Below are 26,029 nucleotides of genomic sequence, written 5' to 3'. Positions count from 1 at the left end.
AAAGGCTTATTCCTAAGTACACTTGCTAGAAATATTTAATTTGGATCTTATGTTAGGTTCTTATGCTGTTTTGGTCCTGTGTATTGCATTTGAAGGCTGTAGCTAAATAAAGCGACTTCTAGTGGACTTTAACAACTGAATGATAGGTAGAAATTCAATAGGCAGTGTACTCTTGATGCTAGGAAGAGTCATAACTTAAATTTCTGCCTGTTGTTCAGCTCATTAAAGACAGAAGGGCTTTCTCAGAGAAAAGTTGCAACCTTGCGAAGCTATATGGCTCTGAGCATAAAAACCTAAGAGCCTGCTGAATCAGCTAATGGCCCCTCTAATCTAGCATCCTGTTCTCGCAGTGGCCAGCCAGATGCCTGCAAGTCAAAATGAGTGCAACAGCACTCTGCTTACCTGTGGTTTCCAGCAACTGGTATCCAGTAGCAATCAAGGTTGATTCAGTCCCAAAATTGTGCCTGAAATCAGATTGAGGTGGATCTAAATAATCTGTACCCCCCAGGAACTTCTGCAACTGCTCAGCCATTACTTTCTTCACCACCTTGTCCCCAAAAGGGGTACAGTGGTCCCTCTGGTTACATACTTAATTCGTTCCGGAGGTCCGTTCTTAACCTGAAACTGTTCTTAACCTGAAGCACCACTTTAGCTAATGGGGCCTCCCACTGCTGCCGCGCTGCCGTAGCACGATTTCTGTTCTCAACCTGAAGCAAAGTTCTTAACCCGAGGTACTATTTCTGGGTTAGCAGAGTCTGTAACCTGAAGCGTATGTAACCTGAAGCATCTGTACAACTGTACTTACAACTGGGTGGTTCTATAATTATAAATTATAGAAACCGGAATGGGCTTCTTCAGGAGTGAACACACTGCCACTTGTTTAAGAGAAGCAGGCATCATTCCATCACATAAAGATGCACTCACCACAGCCTGGTTGTGCACATGGTTCATGAGAGCAAGAAGCACATCTTTGTAAGAGTCTTGCCCAAATCATTGGGCCATGCAAATTGAATCTGATCCCGCAGAGCATGGGAAGGCATTATATATGACACCTCAGGTGGAACTGCAATGACGGTGACACCCAAGGCACTATGGAGCTGAGTTACTTTATCCTCAAAGTGCTGTGAAAACTGATCACAGCATGCTGCTGAGGGCTCCAGAGGTCCGTCTACCACTTCTGGTAATGAGCAGCCTTTGGACTATCCAAAACAACTCTGCCAGACAGCTCTTTGAGGATGCAACAGAGGCGGCAAAGTAATTCTCTTTTGTCACCTTCACTGCTGCTTGACAGGTAGCCTTCTGTGACTTAATAAGCATTCAGTCAGCTTAGGGTCTTCAGCATGAAGATGGGACTTCGGCATGATCCAATAGGGCTGATATTATGTTTGTAAGTGTATTTAGGATTAGGTTAAGTCATTTGCCCTAGAAAGAGGCTTCTTAAATTAGCTTTTTAAACTTGCCATAGTATTACTATGAACTTGTTAAGATTCATTCCTACAAGGAGCCCTCATTTTTCAACCCCCCCCCGTCTTAAAAAAATTCTTTTCCTTAAGCTGCTTCACTGAAAGTATTTCCCTGCTTTTCAGCAATTGCTTGCAATTATATCAGAATGAGAGAATGCCACATAGAATTCATTATCAATCAGAAATTTTACCTTGCTATCACACTGCAGCCAAGGAAGTGCATTCATATTGGGCTCTTTCACAAAGTGATGTTCCATGCAGATTTCACCACACCATGAGCAACAAATATAATTGTGGGATGATGACACAATTTAGGTGTCATTTTGTGATTTTCTAGATCAGCTGCTACAAAGCTGTGTATATTCAAAATGCTTACTTGGGACTTTTAGATGAGCATGAGCACAAGTTAAACTTGTGTATGATATGACACAGGCATAAGTAAATGCCTGGTCTCTATAGATGAATATAAGTTTCAGTTTCTGATGTTAGTTTTGAAATGACAAGAGATTGTTTGTACAGTACTTTTCAAATTGCTTTCAGCTTTGCTAAGTAACAATTTGTTTTGCTTTATTTTTTCTTAATCACACGAGGCTTCTCTAAGGCCAAAGCAGAATTAGAGCTAGAGAAATGTGTGGCAAAAATTAGTCAAAAAATTGCAGCATTTTAAAGACAATATGCAATTTCAGTAGATCTCCCAGAGTGTTGTACAGCATTCCGTTGTTCTGTTACCAGAGCTGATCTGTGTAGTAGCTAAGCGTGTGAGCTGTGTGCTGTGAAGTCTTTAGGTCATTCTCACTTCTGCAATATGTGGTCTTGGGTGAGTCACATTTCCTCAGTGTCACCCTTCTCCCCTTACACCTGTCATTATAGGATAACAGGGCTGACCTATCTTACAGGGTTCTTGTAAGGATGCTGCAGTCCTGTGCGCACTTACTTGTGAGTTCCTTTGAAATAAGCGGAGTAAACTAAAATCCAACCTGCACCTGAATCTCTTCACCCACCATATATACATATGGTAAGCAAAATGCATGCAATATTAGAAATGTACACATAAATTAGTATTTTGCTGCTTCAAAACCTGCCTTGTTGAATTGTATAAAGGAGGCTGCCTTACCTGGGAATGACACCACGCACCTGATCAGGTCCTTTTGCTGTGCGTTGCCCCATCTTTCTCTTTTTCTCTGCCAATCTTTCTCTATGGGCATATGAAATTAAGGCTAATGGGCTTAATACTGAAAGTACTGGGGTTTGGGTGCCACTATGCTGCTGAAACCCACCTCTCCCCATTCCAGCTAATGTCAAGAAGGCAGTGAAGGTTCCAAAGTTTATGTCTAGGTACAACAATTGACTAGATATGGCAATACAGAGGTGTTATTAGGCATTAGGAAAGCTAATCTGGGATGAGATGTACACTGTACTCTCTTTGAGACATCCTTTTGCCAGTTCAAAGGTACCCCTGGATAAAGTAAAATTGGTTACTATCCTGTATGGTCGAGTTTATCAATAAGTTCTCAAGCCAACCTCACCTCTTTTTATTTTTTGAGAGTTACTAGTTGCCCAGATCATGGCAATGCCATAAACCAGGATTAGCCAATTTGTTGCCCTCCAGAAGTTCTTGGACTAAAACTCCAAAAACATTTGCCAGTAGTTGATAAAGTTATGATTTCCTCATTGACAAGCTGGTAAAATATGGACTGGACACAACTACTGTTGGGTGGATCTGCAGCTGGTTGAAAAACTGACTGCCCCTTAAATTCTGTAGCAGTCTGGTGTTCCACAGGGCTTTCTTAGGTTCTGTGCTATTCAGTATTTTTTATAGACATATAAAATACTTCAACGGTGTTGAGGAGATGCTTTTAAAATGTGTAGATGACACAAAGCTGGGAGGGGTGGCCAACACCATAAAAACCAGAATCAAGATTTAATAATATGTTGACAAGTAGGAACACTGTGCCAAAACCAGCAAGATGAAATTCAACAGAAAGAAAAGCCCTGCATTTAAAGCATCAAGAATTTATGACACATATGTAAGTTGGGGGACAATCTGCTTTAACAATATGTGTGTCTTCACCTTAAGTTTTCAATATTACTTTAAAAACTCTGAATGCTTTTTTTGAGCGCTGTATTTGAGGATTGCCTCTTACCATGTGAACATGCTTGTCTAGTACGTTCATAATCTGAGGCCTTACAACACATCCTGTTACCTTCAGAAGTTTGGCTGGGTGGGTTGCAGCAGAAGGTCTTTACCGTTAAGTCATGGAGGTTGCAGAACTCCCTTTATGAAGAGGTTTGGTTGGTCTCTTGTGTTTTTTTAGGCAGGCTGAAAAAAATTATTCCAATGTATATTGATAGCTTAAAAAAAATTTCTATTTTTGATGTATTTGTAAATATATATTATAGCCAGGGGCACTTTTTATGGATAAAAGGAGAAATATGAATATACACACAATGCTGGTGTTAACCTTTAAAGCTTTAAATGGCTTGTGGTCAGGTTCCTAGAACCCAATCTCCTCACATATGTATCTGCCCTGAGATTATTTTCTGAGGCTGAGGCCCTCCTGTGTGTACCCCACCCCCATATAAGGCAAAATGAGTGGCTGGTAAGCAGCAGATACATTTGAAGGGATACCTCAGTTGTGGAATGTTCTCCCCAGAAAGACTCACCAGACCCTTTCAGTGCCAGGTTTTATTTTCCAGGCTTCCCAGTTAAAACAAGCATGTCCTATTTGTTTCTGGTGCTTTTATACTTATATATGCTTTTTCTGTGCACCAGAGAACTTATTTAATGGGTAGTATTAAAATGTTGTTCATAATATATAAATGTATATAATGAGACTGGATATTTGCTTCCTGAGTCTTCTGAGATCTTGCTGTCATAGTCAAAAGTTAGCTAGGAGAAATTATATAGTTACATTTAATTTCACTTATTAGTGGCAGAAAATGTGTTAGAAAGTAGCTATGAGTTCAGATGTCAAAGATGGCTAATAAAGAACTGGGACTTCAGTTATGGGAACGGATAAAAAAATTAGGAAGTAACACTTCATACAAAAAGTGACATTAACTAATTTGGACTTATTATAAATAAGCTTAAGTTACTGAAAAAAATGTGGCCTATACAGGTAATATGTAGCATGCTGAAAGCATTGTTAGTTAAAAAATGGTATTGAGCAAGTCACTGTAAGACTTCTTATTGCGTGCTTAGTAATGTTAACAAAAAAGACTGATACAATGTATCTACACAAGGGGGCAACCTTGTATTTTGTCTGGCTTGAATTTTTGATGAAACCGATTGATGAAATCAACAATTTAAAAGAACTATATGATTCCCCAGTATTTTAGTACTCTTTTCATCAGACTTGAAAAAATCATGTATAAATTTGTATTCTAGGAACGATAGAATACAACCCCACCCCATCTCAATATGGTTACATCCAAGCATTGGATAATTTTGAGGTTTTATTCAGAAATATTTTAAATGGACTGCTCTGTAGAACTGGTGATGTGAGAACCTCCAAAACAAAAACAAAAGAGAACAAAGTTTATAAGTACGATATTAAACACTTGCTATGGTGAAATACAAGAGAGTTTACTCTGTCTATTAAAATGAAGACATGTTTTAAGTCATTTGCAAACAGCAAAAGGGCTTTGAAACTGCTGCAGATTCCCAAACATCTGACCACTAGCAGCTTGCTGAGCACTTCGAAACCCCTTGCAAGGGCTTTTGATTGGTGGGCAGTGGTACCCACCTGCCAATCATCTGGTGTCATGTGATTAACAGGTGGACAGCCTCACTCACCTTTCCAGCCTGACCTGCGAAACTGATCTTTTAAGGATTGTTATATCCATTTGTTAACATAAATTGCTATATACCATGTCAGATCATTGGTCCATCTGGCAGCAGCTCTCTTTCACTCCAAAAGATGCCACGACTGAATATGGGACCTTCTGCATACGAAGTATGTGTTGTACTACTAAGCTCCGATCTTTCCTGTATCTTCTGCATGTAGCTTCTACAGACATTAACAGATTAGGGCAAATGGTTTTCAGGCTGTGTCCTGGGGAACTGTTTCTTAAAATGAGATGATCAGTTCCTGAAGTAGTCTACCACTACTTCTCTTCCTGTATAATGCATGGCTATATGAGTGTAGAAAGTAAGTTACACAGCAAGCCTCAGCAGACCTGACTTAGTACCACATTATGTACGGAGTGGGTGTTCTACCATAATCTTTGCAAAGAGGAAGTCAATCTGATTTCAATTCAAAAAGTCCATGCTACAAGCCAACATGAACAGTATCTGTGATGGTTAGTTGGAGAAATGCAGTACCGCAAATGGTGGCTACTGGTGTTTCTGCTAGGAGGCAGTGGCATATATATTCCAGTGATAAGGAAAGAAAGTTGAGAAATGGTACCAAGCATGACAAGGAACTTTGTAATGAACTTTGCTGGGTTTCCTCATTCAGCATACCAGATGGATGTTGCTATTAGCAGAAAGAAGACAGACAGGCCTAAATGTTAACTGTTGTCCCATGCTTACTAACTGCAAGAGCAGGTATCTGTAAGCACTATATAGAAAACCTGTGTTTAGGAAGCATTTCTGGCAATGCACTCAGGAAAGAGAGGAAGGCAGCTGTGACTTTGTCACCCAAGGAAACCTATGAGCTACACTGCTGTTATGGCTTTGAAGATTACTATGCACAGCCTAGTTCCATTGCTATAAAATGATTCATAATCTATATTTAAAAGGGTAATGTTTTGTAGCATAATTCTAATGCTGTAAAGTATGTGGGTGACTAATTTGCAACCCTCCAGATTTTTTGGACTCAATTCTCATCAACCTCAGTCATCAAGGCCAATGGTCAGGGATTATGGAAGTTGTAGTATAACAACATCTGAGAGGGCCACAGTTTAGTTACTCATACTATAAAGAATTACTTAAAGCAACAGTAATTTTAACCAATGACTTATGATGAATTAAAAAATGGTGAAAATGGTTCAGATAAACCTGTCAGCTCCAGACACAAAATCTTGATACTGCCTAAATTTGGAATGATGTCACTACTTTGCCAGAGACATTTTTGAGACTTGTAATATAACCACATTTTGAACTGAGGGTACCCATAATCTTCCATTAGCTGTCAATTTACTATCTGCAAATAAGAAAGGTTGTTGGAATATGTTAAGTTCACAGCCTTTTGCATAATCACGCACACAAACACACCATCATACTTAATTCCAGGCATATTTTGTACATAACTAAAACCATTCTGTTTTATTGATATTTTGTGGAGTTCACATATTTTTGTACAGCAAACATAACACTGTAGGCCACAAGAAGCTGCAGCACTATTGTTTAATAGCAGCAAGTTATATTTTTATCAGGGTATGTGGACAATAAATAGTCTGTTTCTTTGGATATGAATGTCTAAAATGAATTTCTGCTGCAGCTTCATAATGTGATAGCTATTTTACAGAGCTTATACACAAAAATATATATGCAATCTTTTGTCTATATTTTATACAAATACAACAGTAGTTTGTGAATACATTTTAAAGTACATATACATGATAAGCAACTCAATTTCCCATATCACAGGATAGTAATTTTAAATGAAATACACAAATTCAGTCTGGAATGCATTTTTCTATTTTGACTCAAAATCTGTATCATTAAACATTTTAGCACACAAGTCCAAACATTTCTCACTATCTAAAAATATAAGTTTCAGCAATCCAAGTCAGGTTCAGGTGTCATTCTTTTTATATTTCCCCCCAGTTTGTTAATATTCAAAGGGCTCTTAAAAACAAGTATGTTCTTCACTTCACACCATATCAAAAGCCCCCCATTTCATCTATCATCTTCTAGTTTTGAGAATAGGTTCATTTGGGTACAAATTTACATGTCCAAGTTTCTCCTTTTGCAAGTGCATATGAATACATGGTGGTGTACAAAATTCATTAATGACAAATTAAGTCACAGTATAAAAATATATCATACATCTATAAATCTAGTATAGGCCTTTCTCTATGGATAAAAATACATCAGTCTGAATGAGACAGGGAGGTCTGTAGCACCATGAGAGGAGTTGTATCCCAAGTTATATTAGCAGCATGATCCACTATAATATATTTGCATGAGTGTTTCTGAGAAAATAAACATTCATTCTGGTTCAACTGTACCACTGAAGCTTATACTGAAAAGTGTTTGCATGCAGTTAGCAATAGTTCTGTGTCAATTTTAGGGTTAAATACATACAAAAAAAACCATGGCCTTCCAGCACATGACCACCCCTTTAAGAGTTAGGGGACTATAAACACTCTTTTTTTATTACTGTGACATCACTTTAAATTGTCTTCCTCTATAGTATCAAATAAGTGGCTGTTTTCATTGTAATATGACAGAATGCAGATAGGCAGCTGAACCTACATGGCATACTTCATAGCAAACAATGTATAGACTTTATTACTAAGAGGCACGTTATTTTAAGCTGCTAAACCAGTGTATGAGACAAATAATTAAGAGCTTAAGTCTTCTCTTTATACTAAAAGGCACAGGATCAACCCTATGTTGAATTCCAGCAGCAGCGTAGCTATGGTAGGACATATCTTTCCAATACTGCATCTTAAATGTTCTGAAGGTTACAATCCTACACGCACTTACTTGGAAGTAAATTCCATTGAATTCAGTGGGTCTTCTGAGTAAAATACACATAGGATTGAGCTATAAGGCTGTGCTCCTGTGCCTAATTTCACACATGTAATTCCCACTGAAATGTATGGGACTTACTTAGCATTAGTGGGCACATGACTGCAACCTCTAAGATTTCAGAGTATACACTTAACTATTGTTGACTATTCAATTTTTGGACTGGTATGAAATGGCAGTAGAAGACTGCAGTAGAAATATGTAAACCTAGGAATCCACTGTAAAACCCTTTAAAAAGACACACTGGTTTTGTGCAATATAGCAAATTGATACAAAAACACTTTTAAGATGTACCTGTTAAAAGTTACAATGTTTACCATTCTGTACCCAAGCATTATACCAAAAGGCCCACGTATGTCATCTAATGGCACTTGAAAAATTATAATAAAAGTTTTTTTTAATAATAGAAAGCATAACCTGTAAGAAATTCTCTTTTATAAGATTTAGGTTTTCTTTTTGAAAGTGCTATATCTTGTATTATGTGTAACACAGAAGTTGATCGAGCTTTAGTTAAAAAACAACAACAAAAACAGCCTACAATACATAGAGCTCACTAGGCAAAAATCCTGAAAATATGTACTCTTAACATTCATTATTAGCTTAATAAAGCAATCAGGTCTGGCTCATGTTTTTAGTCAGTATATGGTTTTTGAAAACCTCTACTGCCAAATGAATAAATCACTCTATTCCACAATTCACTACTAATAAACACAAGCAAATTATATATATAATATTTTTTAAAAATCCATAGCAGAAGTTTAGGAGTTGCACAAAGTGTGGTGCATGATCAGCCAGCACACACCACACTCCACTCTTAAGAATTAACCTGGTAACTACAAAATAGGCTTTAACATTGACAGTTTTAAGTTGCCAATAATGACTTTGCCTAAATGATAGTCATAAAGCACTAACGTGTAAATATTGCCTACGCTGTCATTCTGCTTCCATATACTCCCACACCTTACTTCAGTGACAGAAACACAAGGTGTAGCCATCTGCTGAAGTACTAACTGAATGAGGTTCAATATCTTGTCAGAGGTCCCTACTACTATAATTTGAAGTGCACCTGTGTCTCTAATTAAAACCATCTTACAACCTGAGGGAACTGCCGTAACAACATGGAGCCTTCATATGTATTAAGGAGTACTGGAAAAACTAGTTTTTTATTTTTTAAAAAAACCAAGTTAACCAGCAACTAACACTGAAAACAGATAATATTGTCGTGACATGCTTTGTACATACCATCCCTGTCAAACACCATAAGCAATGTAGTGGTAAGCCTCTATTAGAAAATGAAAGGTTAAAACTAGTTCAACTCACTTCTGAAATGGGCGAACAGCTTTTTCAAATAGTCACCTGCTGGTGTGTCCCCAGTAACACACAAAACTACTGAGTGTGTGAAAAAAATGGGACAGAGAAGGCCAGTCCCTCAGGTACCGATTCTGAAAGGTGTTGAATTCCTTCAACATCTACCAAAACAGCATGGAAGGAGGTATACTTTTCTCATAGGACATGACTCCTTTCAAGAGATAGTATTTCCGTCTTTTCTACTACTACTACTAATCATAATCACAATTAAACAATTTTCTATTTGCTTTGTCATTTGGACATAAAGTAAGTTTGTAATATTTCCAATTTTCTTCTGATGTGTTCCTCTCCCCTCCCTTAAAATGATGGTGCTAAAAGGCTGGAAAGCAATATTGAACAAGTCATTCCACTAAAGCTGTATTTAAGCAACCTGTTTCATAGAAACTAAAGGAAGCAATCATGCAGCAGAGCTAAAGTCTACTTTGAGAAAGTCTTCTCCCAGCATATTGGAGCAGCTTGCAGAATTTTGAAACTGTATTTTCCTTATTAATACACCCCTTTTTAATGCCTTTGGAACATAAACATTTATAAAAAGTTACCGTTCAGTAATAAAATTTAAATACATCAGTATAAAATAGTAAAATCACACCTGCATATTGTTCCTACGATAAAAAAGTAGGAACTAATGATACAAATATTGGGAGCCAAAGCTCCTTAATGGGAGCAACTTTTGTTTCTGTGAAGTATATTTAGGTCAACCACTTAAAACCTTGTATTCGTTTACACAAATGATTGGAGATAATTATGCCAAGGAATATAATGTTACCAAGTTACAGCAAAACTACATTTTGCATTTATATATCACAGTTTTTCCCTCTTTTGGTTATTGGGGTAGGGAATATAAGAGGGCATTTTGAAAAGCAACAGCACTTTGACATACAGAATGAGTAGCCATTTTGTTGTTAGTTTTCCCAAACACCCTTTTATATTAGGTAAAAGTGGCATAAGCAATATGCTTTTACTTCACTCCTAAGAGTCCTGTTATTAATTATTGGCAGTGAGAAAAATCACTAGCCAAATACCCAGGCGTGGTAAGTGTGATTACCATCTGCGTTGTTACTTAGGGTGACATTACACACCATGAAATATAACTCAAGAGATCCGCTCCAATGATAATATGGAAAAATGCATTTGCCAGTTTACATTCATTTTTTGACTGCAAACTAAACATCAAATTGACATCATATAAAAAACTTTCTGTCTTGACTTCACCCCATCTTTCTGATGAGACTGCTAAAAAAGATTATGGAAAAGGTAACGTTAAAATGGATTTTATTTGATGCTTTCTGCTTACTTACTGAAGGAATTAGTAAGCAGAACTGGAAGAAGGCACTTGTTAGCAATTCCTCGTTCCAGTGCAGCTTCCCTGCCCCACAATGGTTGCTGTAAATCTGGTCCGGAGGGTCTGGCACAGATGGTGGGAGGTGCAGGGGAGTTCAGGGGAGAAGGGAAACTGCCACAGATGCCTCCCTCCTCCATTCTGCTGATGGATTTCTTTCATCAGTGAGTGAGCACAAATCATTGGATACTTAGGATACTCACTGGATACCCAGTGAGCAGTATTCAACCATGTTTGACTCAGAATAGTCCTACTGAAATTAATAGACCTAACTTAATCATGTTCTATAATTCCAAAGAGTCTACCCTGAGTAAAAACTTAGTTGAATTCCACCCAATATTTTTATTTGAAGGTCAGCTCTTACATTTTGTCTCTTAAAACTTCCCAATCAGGCATACCTTTCTTACCAAATTATAATACTTTGTAATTGCACTTAAGTGAGAGGTTTCTTCCTCTCTATTCTTGTGAAGTTAAGCGTAAGTGGTAGGTCCTTCAGACCTTTGAAGAAGACTACACATAAAAACTTTCTCATACAAGAGTAACACATTTCCTTATTTATAAATCATGATTTTTAGTTCATGAACAAGGCAAAAATATTCTGAATTTTTCACAGACATCTGTATTAACAGTAATGTTTTGTTCCTAGTCTTGAAAGTATCAAAATAGCCACAATTCCATTGACAAAGTGAATTATCAGATCTTAATGAAATTTTAAACAAGGGATACATAACTTTTAGTGGGAATGGTTTCCTTTTCCTTTTTTAAGTGTGGGTCTATTGGCAGTGAGAATACAGAGACTTAAAAAAACACACAGAGTAAACAACTGTGAATGAACACATTCAAAATATTTTAAAAGTTAATTTGAATTTCATACTGGCTTAATGAGATTGGTACTGTACAAAAGTAGATTTACAAATGACATAGTAGGCACTACATTAATAAAAGTAATCTAAGGCATTTCTACAAATAAACCTGTCACAAGGCAATTTTTCACCCTATTGGAAAGCTTGATGAAAACGTGGTAAGGTTGTGGTTGTGTTTAAACTGCTTGTGAAAGCTGCTGATAATGAATGCAAAGACCCAAGACCTATACCATTACCAGGGTCATGTGGATCTTGTGCCTGTGGAGGAAGCTGCGTCATAGATGAATGTGCTTCCTCTTGCGTGTAACCCATTCCAAGATTTCCTACAGAAACAGAAGGATTAAAAGGAGGTCCATTTACAGGTATAAAATTGAATAACTGAGAGAAGTCCAGTGATGGGGTGCTTAGAGGTTCACTAATAGAAACTGAACTTTTCGAAAGGGAAACATCCCCAGATCCATCATCTAGTGGCCCTACTTGAGGATCCAACCCTAATTTAGATGAAGATGCTTGAGAATCTTGGGATGAAGAAGGCATACCACTTTGCAGTTCCATTAAGTAACTTTCAATTTCCCCTTTCAATGGCTGCTCTTTATCAGTCATAGAAACTGTATATGAGGTAGAACTGAGTGGATATTTTAGAGAGAGCTGGTGAGAAGGATGGACAGATTCCATATCTATTGGACAAGGCATTCCTAAAGGTAATGATGTGGCAACCATTTGGTGTGCAGATGTTGAGCTCTGCATGGACTGAATCTGAGTATTGTAGAGATTTAATTGCAAAGTGTTTGTAAATGGCTTTGATGTCAGTTCACTGGAAGATAAAGACATCACTGGAAGTAACTCGTCCTTTATAGGCACAGAAACATTGCAAGGAAATGGGTCTAGTAGATCCATTGGCTCCGTTTTGACCTTCAGAAGTTCTTGGTTGTGACTTTTCTTCATATGTCGTGTTAGGTGATCCTTCCGGCCAAATCTCTGTGCGCAATACTGACAGAGGAAGTCCTTTCTTCCAGTGTGCACTACCATGTGTCTTCGGACATCCTTTCGGGTGTAAAACCGACGATCACAATGTTCACACTGGTGCTTTTTCTCCTTCACTCCACCTGATGATTTGCCTGCATGAGTTTTTAGGTGCTCCAGCAACACCCCTGTGCTTTCAAATGTCTGCAAACATACTTTACAGGTGAGGTCACCACTTGTTGCAGCATGCAAAGCCAGGTGACGCTTAAACCCAAGCTTCGTGTTGTAGTTCTTTCCACATTCTTCACACTTAAAGGCCTCTTTATTGGGATTATGTGTATGTAGGTGATTCTTTAGGTGATCTTTTCGATGAAACATTTTCTCACAATAATTACACTTGTGGGTTTTCTCAGGAGAATGAGTAGCCATATGCCTTGAAACACAGATATATTCTGTAAGTAATTATTTTGATCAAAAAGTACACGTGTTCATTTAATGGCAGCTAAATACTAAACTATTTTTTTCAAAAAAATATTTTGCAGAAGACATGTCACTATAGACATTAAATGTCATACTTAAATATACCAAATCACACATTACAAGCAATTTCATTTCAATTGACATTTTAGTTTGATGTTTAAGTTATTTTAATAAAATATTTCATTATATATGAATATTTCAATTATGCCCATAGCAAAAACGCTCAATTCATACACTTCTTTGCAACATGTTTATACAACTGAAAAAAGCTTTAAACTCCTCTTTGAAAACACACACAAAGACTGAAAGATATTAGCTTGTAAAACTATGCACTATAGTTTATACTTCTACAATCTGATGTCTAAATTAACTAACATTTCCTCCCTGCAAATCAGCTGAAGTGTACACAGATATATACGTTTACAAAGCTTAAAATGGCCAACAAATGATAATATAATCTGAAAAATAAATAGAGTTTAATACCTTAGTAATTTGTACTTAGAAACAAAGGCCTTGGTGCAGTCTTGTTGTGTGCACTTGTAGGGCCTCTCTCCTGTGTGAGAGTATGAGTGAACCTTTAATTTCTCAACACTGTTAAAGGCCTTGTCACACAGTTGGCAAGGAAAGTTTTTTCTTGGTTTGGATTCACCACGCTTACGTTTCCCTGAAGGGACTTTCTGGGTATCTCTTACTTCTGACAAATCACCAGGAATGACAGTGGCCATCGCAGCCTAAACCAGGCCTTCTTGTTGGACACTTGGGAATTGCCCAACTCCACTAAATGATTTAGCTTTAGATGGCTTCTCAAGTTTCATGTGGTCGTTAAAGAAAGCAAAAGGGGACTGGAAAAAAAAATAAGAAACAACTATTTGTAACTACACTTAATTTTGAAGTTTACTTGCTATGTGATGTTTTTGAATAAAGCTTATATAAAATTAGGTTCAGCTGGTCTAATGTAATATATGTAGGCTCATTTAAGCTATTTATCACAGCTCATAATTCACTGCTCAGGATGGACAGAACCACATATGTGCTGAAACTACATCTTGCCATTCTTTTGAGGCTCTTGAGGCAATGTTGTAGCCTTAAATAAAAGCAACTGTTCCTATATTTCTGCAGAAAACAGTTTCTTATCTTGTATCAAATCAAAGTGATATGGCTAAGTGAGTGCACCTACTGAAGAAAAAATAGCACAATTCAAAAGTCTTAAGTAAACTGGACTAAAAATAATGGTACATGATACAGCACTCTCATGACTATACTACTACATAACTTTGGGGGAAATGCAAGTTTGAATAGCCTTACATATTTTTTTTTATTGCCTGTGAAATACAAAATGCCAAGGAAAAGTCCCTGTGAATAGATAACTATAATGTCTAATCTAACTCAGCATCTTCTGACCTTATAGTTATTTATGCACAGAGACTTCAAAATATGATGATGAAGAAGAAGATGATAATAAATAATAATAAGTGTATTCAATCATGCAAATCCTCAAATTGCATTCCAAAGTGCTATAGTCCTGAATGGTGTGTACCATGGAATTGTTCATCATGTGTAGAAGACCCTAATATTAGCTACATAAGGATCTGACTGACAGCCAAGCTGTGGTGATTTAGTGCTCAGGAATTATATGGGCACAAGTATGTCAACATCTACAAGAGTTATCTAATCCTTGCTTTTAGTAACCATGAGCACTCTGCAATCCTCTATTCCTAACAGTACTGTTTTTCAAATATTAAAACTAAGCTGAGATCATAGATAGCAAGGCCCAAGAAGCTATTAAGGAAACAGATTGGAGGCTAGATATGCAACTGACAGATACTAAAGGTTTATGAGGAAAGACAAGCACAAGCATAGAAGGTACCGTAATAAGATTCACTCAGTGGTGTAGTTTGCATGTCATGGTAAAGCAAACTATGGCTTACTGAAACCAAGTGAATGTGACGGCTCCTGGAGAGAAGCTCACACCTGCTTTGATCTTCCCCAGGCCTTTTAGCAGTATGGAGTGGCATCCCAACCCAAGATCATGATGTCTCCTCAACCACGATCTGTAACCAAAGGACAAATCCCAGGTTCAGAAGACACACTAAGCCGAACCTTGACTTAGCTGTTGCACTGCTCTGTGCTAAAAGGTTGGGGGAAGAGCCAGGCTCTCTTCTGCAGCCAACATGTTCATGCAGTTGCAATAAGCCACAGCTTGGCTTACAGTGATATGCAAACTAGGCCAATTCCGCCTAACTGAACGATTGTCCGTAAAATCTTTGGTGCTTTCAAACAAACCATGTATTCTAATGAGCACCTAGTTACCATCCAAATATTTTATCTGTATATCAACTTTTGAAAAACCTGACGTTGTTTTAAAAACATCCATCAGTGGATAAAAAACTAAGCCTACTTCTTGGGGGACAGGGAATGGCAAAATGTATAGATTAGCCTAGCATGTTTTTTATTGTTTTATTGATTTCTGCACTTCACATTGTAAAAAGAAAAAGATTTTGCTATTCATAACTTGTGCCAATTTCTTTCTAAATGAACTAGATAAATGATATAAGAAAAAAATACCTCCCTTTGGGAAAAGTAATAATTATCTCCAGGATGCTAAAACCTGGTAGTAGCAGATTCAGCTGGTTATTTGGGAAGCAACCCTCTACAGACATTAAATTCTAGATTTTTAGGCTTGGCTACCACTACACTTTAACATAAGGAAGTTTGCAGACAGCAAGTTTCCTGTCCCTTCCACCCCCTTGCAGCCACCTGTCCTTCATGAAAAGCCTTTCTGGAAGTCATAGAAGTGGTGGTGTTCATTTGAATGCCCCTATTGTACAGCAGCCTCATCATGGCTGTATAGTCAGGACCAGAATAAAAATTTGTGTGCCCCTGTCCTTCCGAGTGAGCATCCCTAGCCTCTGATATTTAGGGCTTGCTAAGATTGATTTTATGCCTGCATCAGCAATTTCATTAAGCACACTTAGTATCAACCACAGTTTATAACCATAGTTAAGACCATTTTTTATAAAGTGGCTATTGAATATGTTGATGCAGTTGCAACACCAATAATAGTTAGCCCAAAACTGATAGTGGGAGCCAGACCCACCGGAGAAGCCTCAAACCTCAGGGTTCAAGTTCTTGGGGAACTGCTGATCTCTCCTCCACTCATGGTTAGGCCACTGGGAAAGCCCAAAATAGTTCTAAGAGCTTTTTAACAGCAGAGAGGAAAAGGCAACTATGAAACTCACAACTGACACACTATCTGGGGGTGGGGTTGGGTCTACATTTTTTGATAAAATGGTACATTTTAAAGCATCTGCCACAACAAATTGAATAACATACCCCTATTTGTTGTGCCAGATACTGATACTCTGAGGACGTCCTAAGTGAAAAGGAACTGAAGCTGTTCCAGTGACCAATTGTTGTGTCCCTTAATTAGCAACAAAAGCAAACAAGTGCAAGTCAAACTACAAATGAAAAATAAAGCACATTTAATTATTTGCCTGCCATCTTTCTAACCTTTCCTTATTGGTACCAATAATGTTTAATTAAGAAAATATGATTAAGTAGGAACTGGGAAGCAGAACATGCATTCCCAAAATTCAGTTGTGTGTCCCTATAAAAGTATTAAGTGAATGAACTGCAAAACCTAAGTGAGCACAAAAAAATAATAAACTACAAGAAGTGTTTATGGAAATACTTAATGAATTCGGAAAGAAAGCATAACATCTCATGGTGATTACTGCTTCATCACAATTCCGTAGCCTTATGGCATCTTCAAGCCCTATAAAAGAAGCTACATCTATAGTGAACTGCAATTTTATCTACCCACATAGGTTTAGTGGTAAGATTTTCAAGGATTTGTCTCAATACAGTAATGACATTGAACAAATTGTAAGGCCTTAGAAGTACCTTGGAAAAGAACTAGAACTACTGCCTTTTGCTGTCAGGAAGTTTTGAGTAGGCTCAACCATATATGTTTGTGCATGTGTGTGTAATTGCTATACTTAAAAAAGAAATGGGTGAGACTATCTCAAGACCCTACATATAGCACAATCATCTGCACCGTGGACCACAGGTAGTTGTGTGTCCAGCTGTACAGCAGGAGGGGTATGACTGAAAGAGGAAAAACAGTACGAAAAATGCTGAGCCCTTGCCCCAGCAACAGGTTTTTGTTCTTATTTTTGGCGACCAAAACCAGTCCCCCTAGCCACGTTTCATATTGGTCTATGAGTTCAGCTACATGTAATGGATTGTGGGGCACAAAACCTAGGGACAATGAGTTCAGCAATCCTCTTTCACCACCTCTCTTTCACTTTAAATATACTGTGCTTTAGAGTTGCACTGCAGACCCATGTTTGCTCAACTCTACTGCTACTACATCTAGCTAAGGCCTCAAGAACATTTAATTGAAGGAGTTGAAACTATGTGCTGAATACGAAAGATCTTTATTGCTCTGGAATCTAACCACTGAATTCATTACGATGATGCAAATGCTAATAAATTAAGTGCAGCTATGTCCTCATATAAAAACAGCTTCAGCAGGCAGGATCCAAAGAGGCATGTGCATGCATGTAAAGCACTTCCAAGCGTACCGGGGTGGGGAAGTTGATCTTCCCTTACAACTGCACCCCTTGTGCTCACTGAATTCTCTCCAGAGTGTGCCCTAACCGTTAGAAGCAGCTGGGAGGAGAGAGAGGGAAAGGAGAGGGATGTACGCAAGGAGCTTCAGTAGAAAGGGAGGATCAGTAAAGCCCTAGTGCACACGTAGAACATTGCATATGGTCCTCTGGAGCCCAGCCATTTAAATTTGGTTATGCTAGTCCTGGAATAAATTTCTGATTAAACCACTCACTGGCTTATTATTTCTAGCTATCTAGATAAGCTAATTCAATTGTGGATGTACAGGCTGAGCAATGCAGACAGGATTTTAACATTAATGTTCAAATATTACACTTCTCAAAGACCAGCTGAAAAATTTTTGAGTCACAATGCCTATTTTCAGCTTCAGTATATTATTACTTATTCATATTTGTTCTTTCACAACTATAGGATGGATGATACAGTTACTAGAAACCATTTAAAATCTACGTTAAAAAACAATACTTTTATATATTTTGTACCATTTTAAAAGGTGTTCATACTCAAAACAGATTTATGGTAGCCTCTGTTCAGTGCACACCTGGTGATGGATAACGAAGAAAAACCTTCAGATTTTGGTCTTAACCAGTTCCACTGACATGTCTAGGAGCAAACCAGAATCCAGTGCTTCCCATTTTTGCTGATCTGAAAAACAAAGCAGAAGGGGCTAGACATTAGTGAAGAGGTTGACTTCAGAAAACTAGATTGCAATGGGAAAGAAAAATAGCCTGTGCTCATACTTTTTATGTTATATAACAATAATTAACAGTAATCATGATCCAGATTTTCTGCATGCAAAGAACAACATATCTTGTCTCTAGACAGGACTAGAAGACAGCAAGTCAGAAGAGGAGATAAGCTAGAAAGCTAATATAGTCTTCTCCCACCCTTGGTGCTAAAACAACAGTGTTGCCCAACAGTACACTCCTCTTTCTGGCTGCATGCAATCTTCTAGTCTTCAGCAGACTAACAGCACCAGGAGCAGTTCTGCACATAGGATCCAAGTAACTGAATGTGCCCAGAGGAAGAACGTTCTGTGAGACACTGCCATTACATGAGAACCAAGAGGGATGATAAGTCAGATGTAATCAATCTTCACTACTCTTCTTGTTTGCGTCCTCATTCCCTGTTCTGCTCCTTCCCCTTGATTCACTCACTTGTTTCCAGTCCTTTGCATATGGAATCAACATGCTTTACAATGGTCAATGCATACCAGCTTACCATTACTTTTTAATTTAATGCACGTAACTGTTAATGGTGAATTGCAAAAGGTAGTAATTCCATAAGCAACAGCAATACCATAAACCAAATAACTCCAAAGATGAGAGTACATGTGTTTGAGTTCCACTTTGAGGTGTGGGTGCATGCATGCATTTGATTTGAATCAGTTAGAAGAATGGTTAAGCACTCTTCCCCCATCCTGTCTCTTCACCAATCATACATGTCCCTGAAGTGGGGCTTCCAGTTATGAAACGGGATGATGGGCAACCATTACACGCACTTATACATAACTTGCTCCCTCATCTGCAAGTATGAATTACAATATGGATCAAATTCAAATTCTTTTTAAAAAAATTAAGGATCCGCCTTATTTCTTTAATTTTAAGTAGTGTTAAACTGTTTTAATACTGTTTTTAATTGTTGTAACCTGCCCTGGGACTTTGGGTGAAGGGCTGCTAATAAACTGTAGCAATAATAATACAAACAAAACAATTTCTCAATCCATTTACATTAGAGAGAACAAATTCACAAGACAAACAATGTAACTTTTGATGTGTTGGACAAAGATTAGCTTTAAAATGAAAAGATTACTGTATTAGTTTCAAAGGCCTATTCACACATAACACTAAGCCATGGTTTATATAGGCAAAGTGTGATTTGTTCAACCATCCGAAGAATGCCCAGCAGACTAACTATGGTTTGTTTCCAGACAAGAAATCATGATGTAAAGCCATGGTTGGTTGTTGGCATATGAATCATGATGTGTTTTTAACTATGGGTTGTCATTATGTCTAAATCCTGCAGCCTCACCTAACCATGGTTTGTTTGACAACCCCACCTCAGACTCTCACCAAAAATGGTCATCCCACCATAGATGCAATCATAAAATATAAAACTGTAACATGCAATCTAAACAGTTTTAATAGGAAGTAACACAAAACAGAGCAGACAATGCCTGGGAAATGTTAGAAGTACTAAAAGAAATAACTTATTTATTTCCACTGGGGATGGGCTAGAAAATTTTGGAATACAATCAAGAAAACAAATCAAAAATATAGAGTTACTGTTGAATTCACTATTGTTGTTTACTTTATACAAAAGAGATACTGTTCAACATTTATGCATTGATATTGTGTATGATTGACTCAAGAATAAGTTATGCACAATATTAGAGAGTATTCTCTCTTCCCACAACTTAAAATAGAATGAAAACAGCACCTATCAAAGCGAACACTTCCATTCAGACAGATGTTCCTATTCTAATTGGTTTCATATCAAAATTGTTTAATTAGGGTGAACACATGAAGACCAAAAGGTAATACTTATTCCAGTACATTTTTATTAATTATTTACAAAAAAAAAGTTTCACACATCAAATACAATTTATATGTTCAAGTTAGCAATGTATTATTGTTAATACATTGCACGTATTTAGTGTGCTTAATAATAATGATGATAATAATAATAATTTACATATTTATACCCTGCCCATCTGGTTGGGTTTCCCCACAATGCATCAAAGCCAACATTGAGATAATGGCGAAAGGTCATCAACACGTGTGTCTGTGATAAAAGTCTTGATTTTTTAAAAGATTTTTGCAGGTGTAGTACTACTATCAGGCACCAGCACAGACTGCAAAAAGCAATCTCACTGAAGCTACTATTCAGGAGACATCCCAGTCCTCTGGACAGGCTTTTCAGAGAATCATAGAATTATAGAGTTAGAAGGGACTGTGGTCATTTAGTCCAACTCCTTGCAATGCAGGAATCTTTTGTGACAGAGACCTGGTTGGAGGAAGCAGATGGGCCTGCCCTTGCCGCTGCTTGCCCACCAGGTTTCTCTTACACACAGTAACCCAGGTCATGTGGGCGGGGAGGGAGGGTTGCAGTGATTTTTAGGAAGTCACTAGCTTGCATCAGGCGTCCTACTGGGAAGACCCAGTTTTCTGAGTGCATGTTCTGGAAGTTGGGCAATAGGGGCAGTACAGGATTCCTTTTGGTGTACCGACCTCCCCGCTGCGCCAAGGATTCCCTGTCCGAGCTGCTTCAGGTTGTGGCGGATGTTCTCCTGGAGACACCTAGTTTGGATGTCCTAGGGGATTTTAACATCCATGCAGACACGACCTTACAAGGGGCCGCTCGGGACTTCGTGGAAAGCATGGCCTCCATGGGGCTGTCCCTGAATACGTTTGGCCCAACTCATAGTCATGGACATGCCTTAGACCTGGTGTTCATCTCTAGTGATGTGGGTGATCTGACACTAAGTAAAAGTGAAACGAAAAAGTGCCATGGTCAGATCACTTCCTGGTGCAACTGGACTTCTCCACGACGCTTCCCCTCTGCAGGGAGGTGGGACCAATTCGGATGGTCCGCCCCCGCCACTTAATGGATCCAAATGGTTTCCAGAGAGTGGTAGGGGATGCGTTATCCCATGTTGATGGCCTTTCAGCTGATTCCCTGGTGGCCCACTGGAATGCGGAGTTAACCAGGGCTATCAACTGTCTGGCTCCGAAGCATCCTCTCCGATTGCATGGAGCCCGGACAGCCCCGTGGTTTTCTTCGGAGCTGAGGGCGATGAAACAATCGCTGAGACGGCTAGAGCGTCAGTGGCAGAAAACTCTTTCTGAACCTGACTGGACACAGGTTAGAGCTCAACGTCGAGCCTACCAAGTGGCGATAGCGATGGCGAAGAAGACTTTCTTCACCGCCTCTATTGCATCTGCAGAAAATAGTAGCAGGAGACTCTTTCAGGTGGTCCGCAATTATACGGAACCACCTTTACCACCGGGGCCTTGCAAAGACCCCAAGATCTCCTGCAACGATTTTGCAAAGTTTTTTGCAGATAAAATCACTCATATTCGGAAGGAGCTAGACACCACCGTGGGAGCAGGGCTGGGGCGGGAGAGTGCTGGAGCCCTGTCTGGTCAAGTTGCATGGAATCAATTTCAATCCGTTACCCCCGAGGATGTGGACAGGCTGCTTGGACGAGTGAAACCAACCACCTGTCTCCTTGATCATTGCCCATCCTGGCTAATAAAAGCAAGCCGGGAAGGGCTGGGCGATGGGCTCTGCGGGGTGGTGAATGCTTCCCTCTGTGAGGGAACATTCCCAGATCCGCTGAAAGAGGCGGTCATTAAACCACTTCTTAAAAAACCATCTTTAGACCCGGCCAGTATGGCCAACTATTGCCCAGTCTCAAATCTTCCATTCTTGGGCAAGGTGATTGAGCGAGTGGTTGCTGAACAACTCCAGGCACGCCTGGAAGAAGTGGACCATTTGGATCCCTTCCAATCGGGATTCAGGCCTCATCATGGGACTGAAACTGCCTTGGTCGCGCTGGTTGATGATCTCCGGCGAGCTAGGGACAAAGGTGAGAGCTGTTTCCTAGTTCTGCTGGATCTCTCAGCGGCCTTTGATACAATCGACCATAACTTCCTTCTGGACCGTCTAGAGGGGCTGGGAGCTGGGGGCACTGTTATACAGTGGTTTCGCTCCTTCCTCCTGGGCCGTGTTCAGAAAGTGGTGGTGGGGGATGAGTGTTCAGAGCCCTGGACCCTCACTTGTGGGGTGCCTCAGGGTTCCGTCCTCTCCCCCATGCTTTTTAACATCTATATGAAGCCGCTGGGAGAGATCATCAGGGGGTTTGGACTGGGTGTCCAGGAGTGCTCTGATGGTGTTTCCTGCTTGGCAGGGGGTTGGACTCGATGGCCCTTGTGGTCTCTTCCAACTCTATGATTTTATGATTTATGATTTATGAATACGCAGATGATACCCAGCTCTACCTCTCTTTCAAATCAGAACCAGTGAAGGCGGTGAAGGTCCTGTGTGAGTGCCTGGAGGCGGTTGGAGGATGGATGGCGGCTAATGGAATGAGGTTGAATCCTGACAAGACAGAAGTACTGTTTTTGGGGAACAGGGGGCAGGCTGGTATGGAGGACTCCCTGGTCCTGAATGGGGTAACTGTGCCCCTGAAGGACCATGTGCACAGCCTGGGAGTCATTTTGGACTCACAGCTGTCCATGGAGGCGCAGGTCATTTCTGTATCCAGGGCAGCTGTCTACCAACTCCACCTGGTACGCAGGCTGAGACCCTACCTGCCCGCGGACTGTCTTGCCAGAGTGGTGCATGCTCTAGTTATCTCCCGCTTGGACTACTGCAATGCGTTCTACGTGGGGCTACCTTTGAAGGTGACTTGGAAACTACAACTAATCCAGAATGCGGCAACTAGACTGGTGATAGGGGGCGGCCACCAAGACCACATAACACCGGTCTTGAAAGACCTACATTGGCTCCCAGTACGTTTCCGAGCACAATTCAAAGTGATGGTGTTGACCTTTAAAGCCCTAAACGGCCTTGGCCCAGTATACCTGAAGGTGCGTCTCCAACCCCATCGTTCTGCCCGGACGCTGAGATCCAGCACCGAGGGCCTTCTGGCGGTTCCCTCATTGCGAGAAGCAAAGCTACAGGGAACCAGGCAGAGGGCCTTCTTGGTAGTGGCGCCCGCCCTGTGGAACACCCTCCCATCAGATGTCAAAGCGATAAACAACTACCTGACATTCAGAAGACATCTTAAGGCAGCCCTGTTCAGGGAAGTTTTTAATGTATAATTTTACTGTATTTTTGGTTTCTGTGGAAGCCGCCCAGAGTGGCTCGGGAAACCCAGCCAGATGGGCGGAGTACAAATAATAAATTATTATTATTATTATTATAATTTTGACCAATGTGGTGTTCAAACCCACAACCCTGAGATTAAGAGTCTCCTCTTCTACCAACTAGCTACAGTAAGGAACTACAGTGAGAAGAGGAAAAAGAAAAACTCTGTTTTGTGAGGCTCCTCCCACATTTGTTATCAAGATAAAAACACAGTGCCCTTTTCTCTCTCTCAAAATGATAACATTGTAAAATGAAGTGTATGCTATCAAGTTGTGATTTAATATCTAAATAATCATTTCCATCACTCCCAATGACTCTTGCACTTTGTTTGGATATAACTTTTAAAGTACAAGGGAATCCCCACTTACACGGGGGTTCCGTTCTGGGATGCACACAAGTGGGGATTCACCCATTCTGCCCTGCCCTTTTATATCGCCATTTTTCGCACGTGTGTCAGCAGGAGCACACATGCTGATTGTGCGCAAGTTGGGAGACATCTGTATATTACTGAAGTTGCTTCTTAATCATATATTTCAGTTTAATTTTTTTGGGACATATTTATTAAGGCGTATTTCTGCAGCGGTTTTTTGTTTTGCTTTTAACAGACTGGATCAAATGCCAGTAGGTTTATAGAACCAGAAAGTTTTCCTGTTCAAAATATTCCAAAACAACCCACAACACTGGGCATATAAGAGTATTAACAGACTTGTTAGATCAGATGAAGTCTAGTGCAGCTTTGTTTTCAATGGTGACCAGCCAGATGCTTCTGTTCACAATCAAGACATGAATATGATTATATTTCACACCTGCAAGTGTCCCTACCATCCAGTGTGGAGGGTTATACTGTCTCTGAACATGTGGGTTTAGATATTATGGCTGATAAGAGGTACCTTCAATTCGGAGAGCTGTGGCAGAATACTAAAAAAGATCCATGTAAAGGTGTGGTTAGGGGTAGTTAGACAGGACTGGTAGGGTTTATAGCATTCCCACTTCTGGGAGGCATCAGCCATCCCTGCTTGTAAACGTGGGAATGCACCTATAATTATAAATGTGAATAAAAGTCAATATACAACCTAAGTAAGAGCTCGTCCACTTGTTCTGTGTCTAAAAAAAATGGGGCCGGTCTGAGTGTTATTCTGCTGGTCCTGTGCTTTCTAGGCATGGGTCTGAATGGCTGTGTGTTTGCCCCCCAGCTTTCGCCTGGAAAACACACTCTTGACTGCTGAATTGGAAAAAACAACAATCCACAGAAACCCAATTGCAATTTGGTCTGATTCAGTGGTAAACTGTGGGTTTCCCTGGGGGACAAATGGAGGTGTGGGTGAGACCCTAAAAGGCATCATGATATGATGCGTTATGCTTGGATGAAGGAGACCAGAATACAAATCCTAAATCAGTTCTGTAGTCCATTTAAAGAAAGAAACATTATGCCCATTTTTCGGTCAAACACACCTGACCAGATTTTTGTAAGAATAAAGGAATCATCCTCAGGAATACCGGAATACATATGTAATAAAAGTTTGTTAAAGCAAACACATAAAAAATAAAAAAACCTTCACCCACCTTTCAAGCCAGACATGTAAATAACCACTTGCCTAGATATGTAGCAGCTCACAGGCAAGTGGGAACTCAGAACTCTTGATCTGCTGTACATCCACATCTCGTGTCTAGCCCTTTAAAAATAAAATAAAATTCCATCGCAGAGGGCTGAGGAAACTTTACACTTTCCAGGTAAATGCCTTTTACCAGTTCTGTCTGGTTCATCAGCTACAGCTTTTCTTGCACAGTGATAACTTAATAATTTATTACTTATACCCCTCCCATCTGGCTGGGTTTCCCCAGCTACTCTGGGCAGCTTCCAACAAAATATTTAAAATACAATAAAACATCAGACATTAAAAACTTCCCTAAACAGGGTTGCCTTCAGATGTCTTTTAAAAGTCAGATAGTTGTTTATTTCCTTGACATCTAGTGGGAGGGCATTCCACAGGGCGAGTGCTACTACCAAGAAGGCCCTCTGCCTGGTTCCCTATAACTTCGCAGTGAGGGAACACCCAGAAGGCCCTCGGTGCTGGACCTTAGTGTCCGGGCTGAACGATGGGGGTGGAGATGCTCCTTCAGGTATACTGGGCTGAGGCCATTCAGGGCTTTAAAAGTCAGCACCAACACTTTGAATTGTGATCAGAAACGTACTGGGAGCCAATTTAGATCTTTCAGGACCGGTGTTATGTGGTCTCGGCAGCCACTGCCGTTATATGTTTTGGTAACCTAAAACTACGAACATGAGTTTGACCAAACTGTGGGAGGCAGTGGAAGACAGGAGTGCCTGGAGTGCTCTGGTCCA

General features: G+C 39.6%; 1 protein-coding gene across 29 annotated transcripts in view; it reads right to left on the bottom strand.

The window, feature by feature from the left end:
* Positions 1–6,704: 6,704 nt before the first annotated feature.
* PLAG1 (PLAG1 zinc finger) overlaps positions 6,705–26,029 on the bottom strand; it is a 37,602-nt gene continuing 18,277 nt past the window's right edge. For 16 of the 29 annotated variants that reach the window (XM_083451210.1, XM_083451194.1, XM_083451205.1 and 13 more), the window contains 4 exons: positions 25,249–25,358; positions 18,353–18,456; positions 13,663–14,021; positions 6,705–13,132 (listed from right to left, as the gene is read on the bottom strand). In XM_083451210.1, coding sequence (XP_083307336.1) covers positions 11,869–13,132; positions 13,663–13,904 — 1,506 coding nt within the window. In that variant the 5' untranslated portion in view covers positions 13,905–14,021; positions 18,353–18,456; positions 25,249–25,358 and the 3' untranslated portion in view covers positions 6,705–11,868. Of the gene's footprint in view, positions 13,133–13,662; positions 15,231–18,293; positions 18,457–25,248; positions 25,359–26,029 lie in introns of all 29 variants that reach the window. The other 13 variants (XM_083451193.1, XM_083451195.1, XM_083451192.1 and 10 more) reach the window with 8 other exon arrangements.

The sequence above is a fragment of the Podarcis tiliguerta genome (assembly GCF_965153285.1).
Source record: "Podarcis tiliguerta genome assembly, chromosome: 7".
In the NCBI taxonomy this organism is placed as follows: Eukaryota; Metazoa; Chordata; class Lepidosauria; order Squamata; family Lacertidae; genus Podarcis; species Podarcis tiliguerta.
This window is presented reverse-complemented; position numbering and strand designations above follow the sequence as displayed.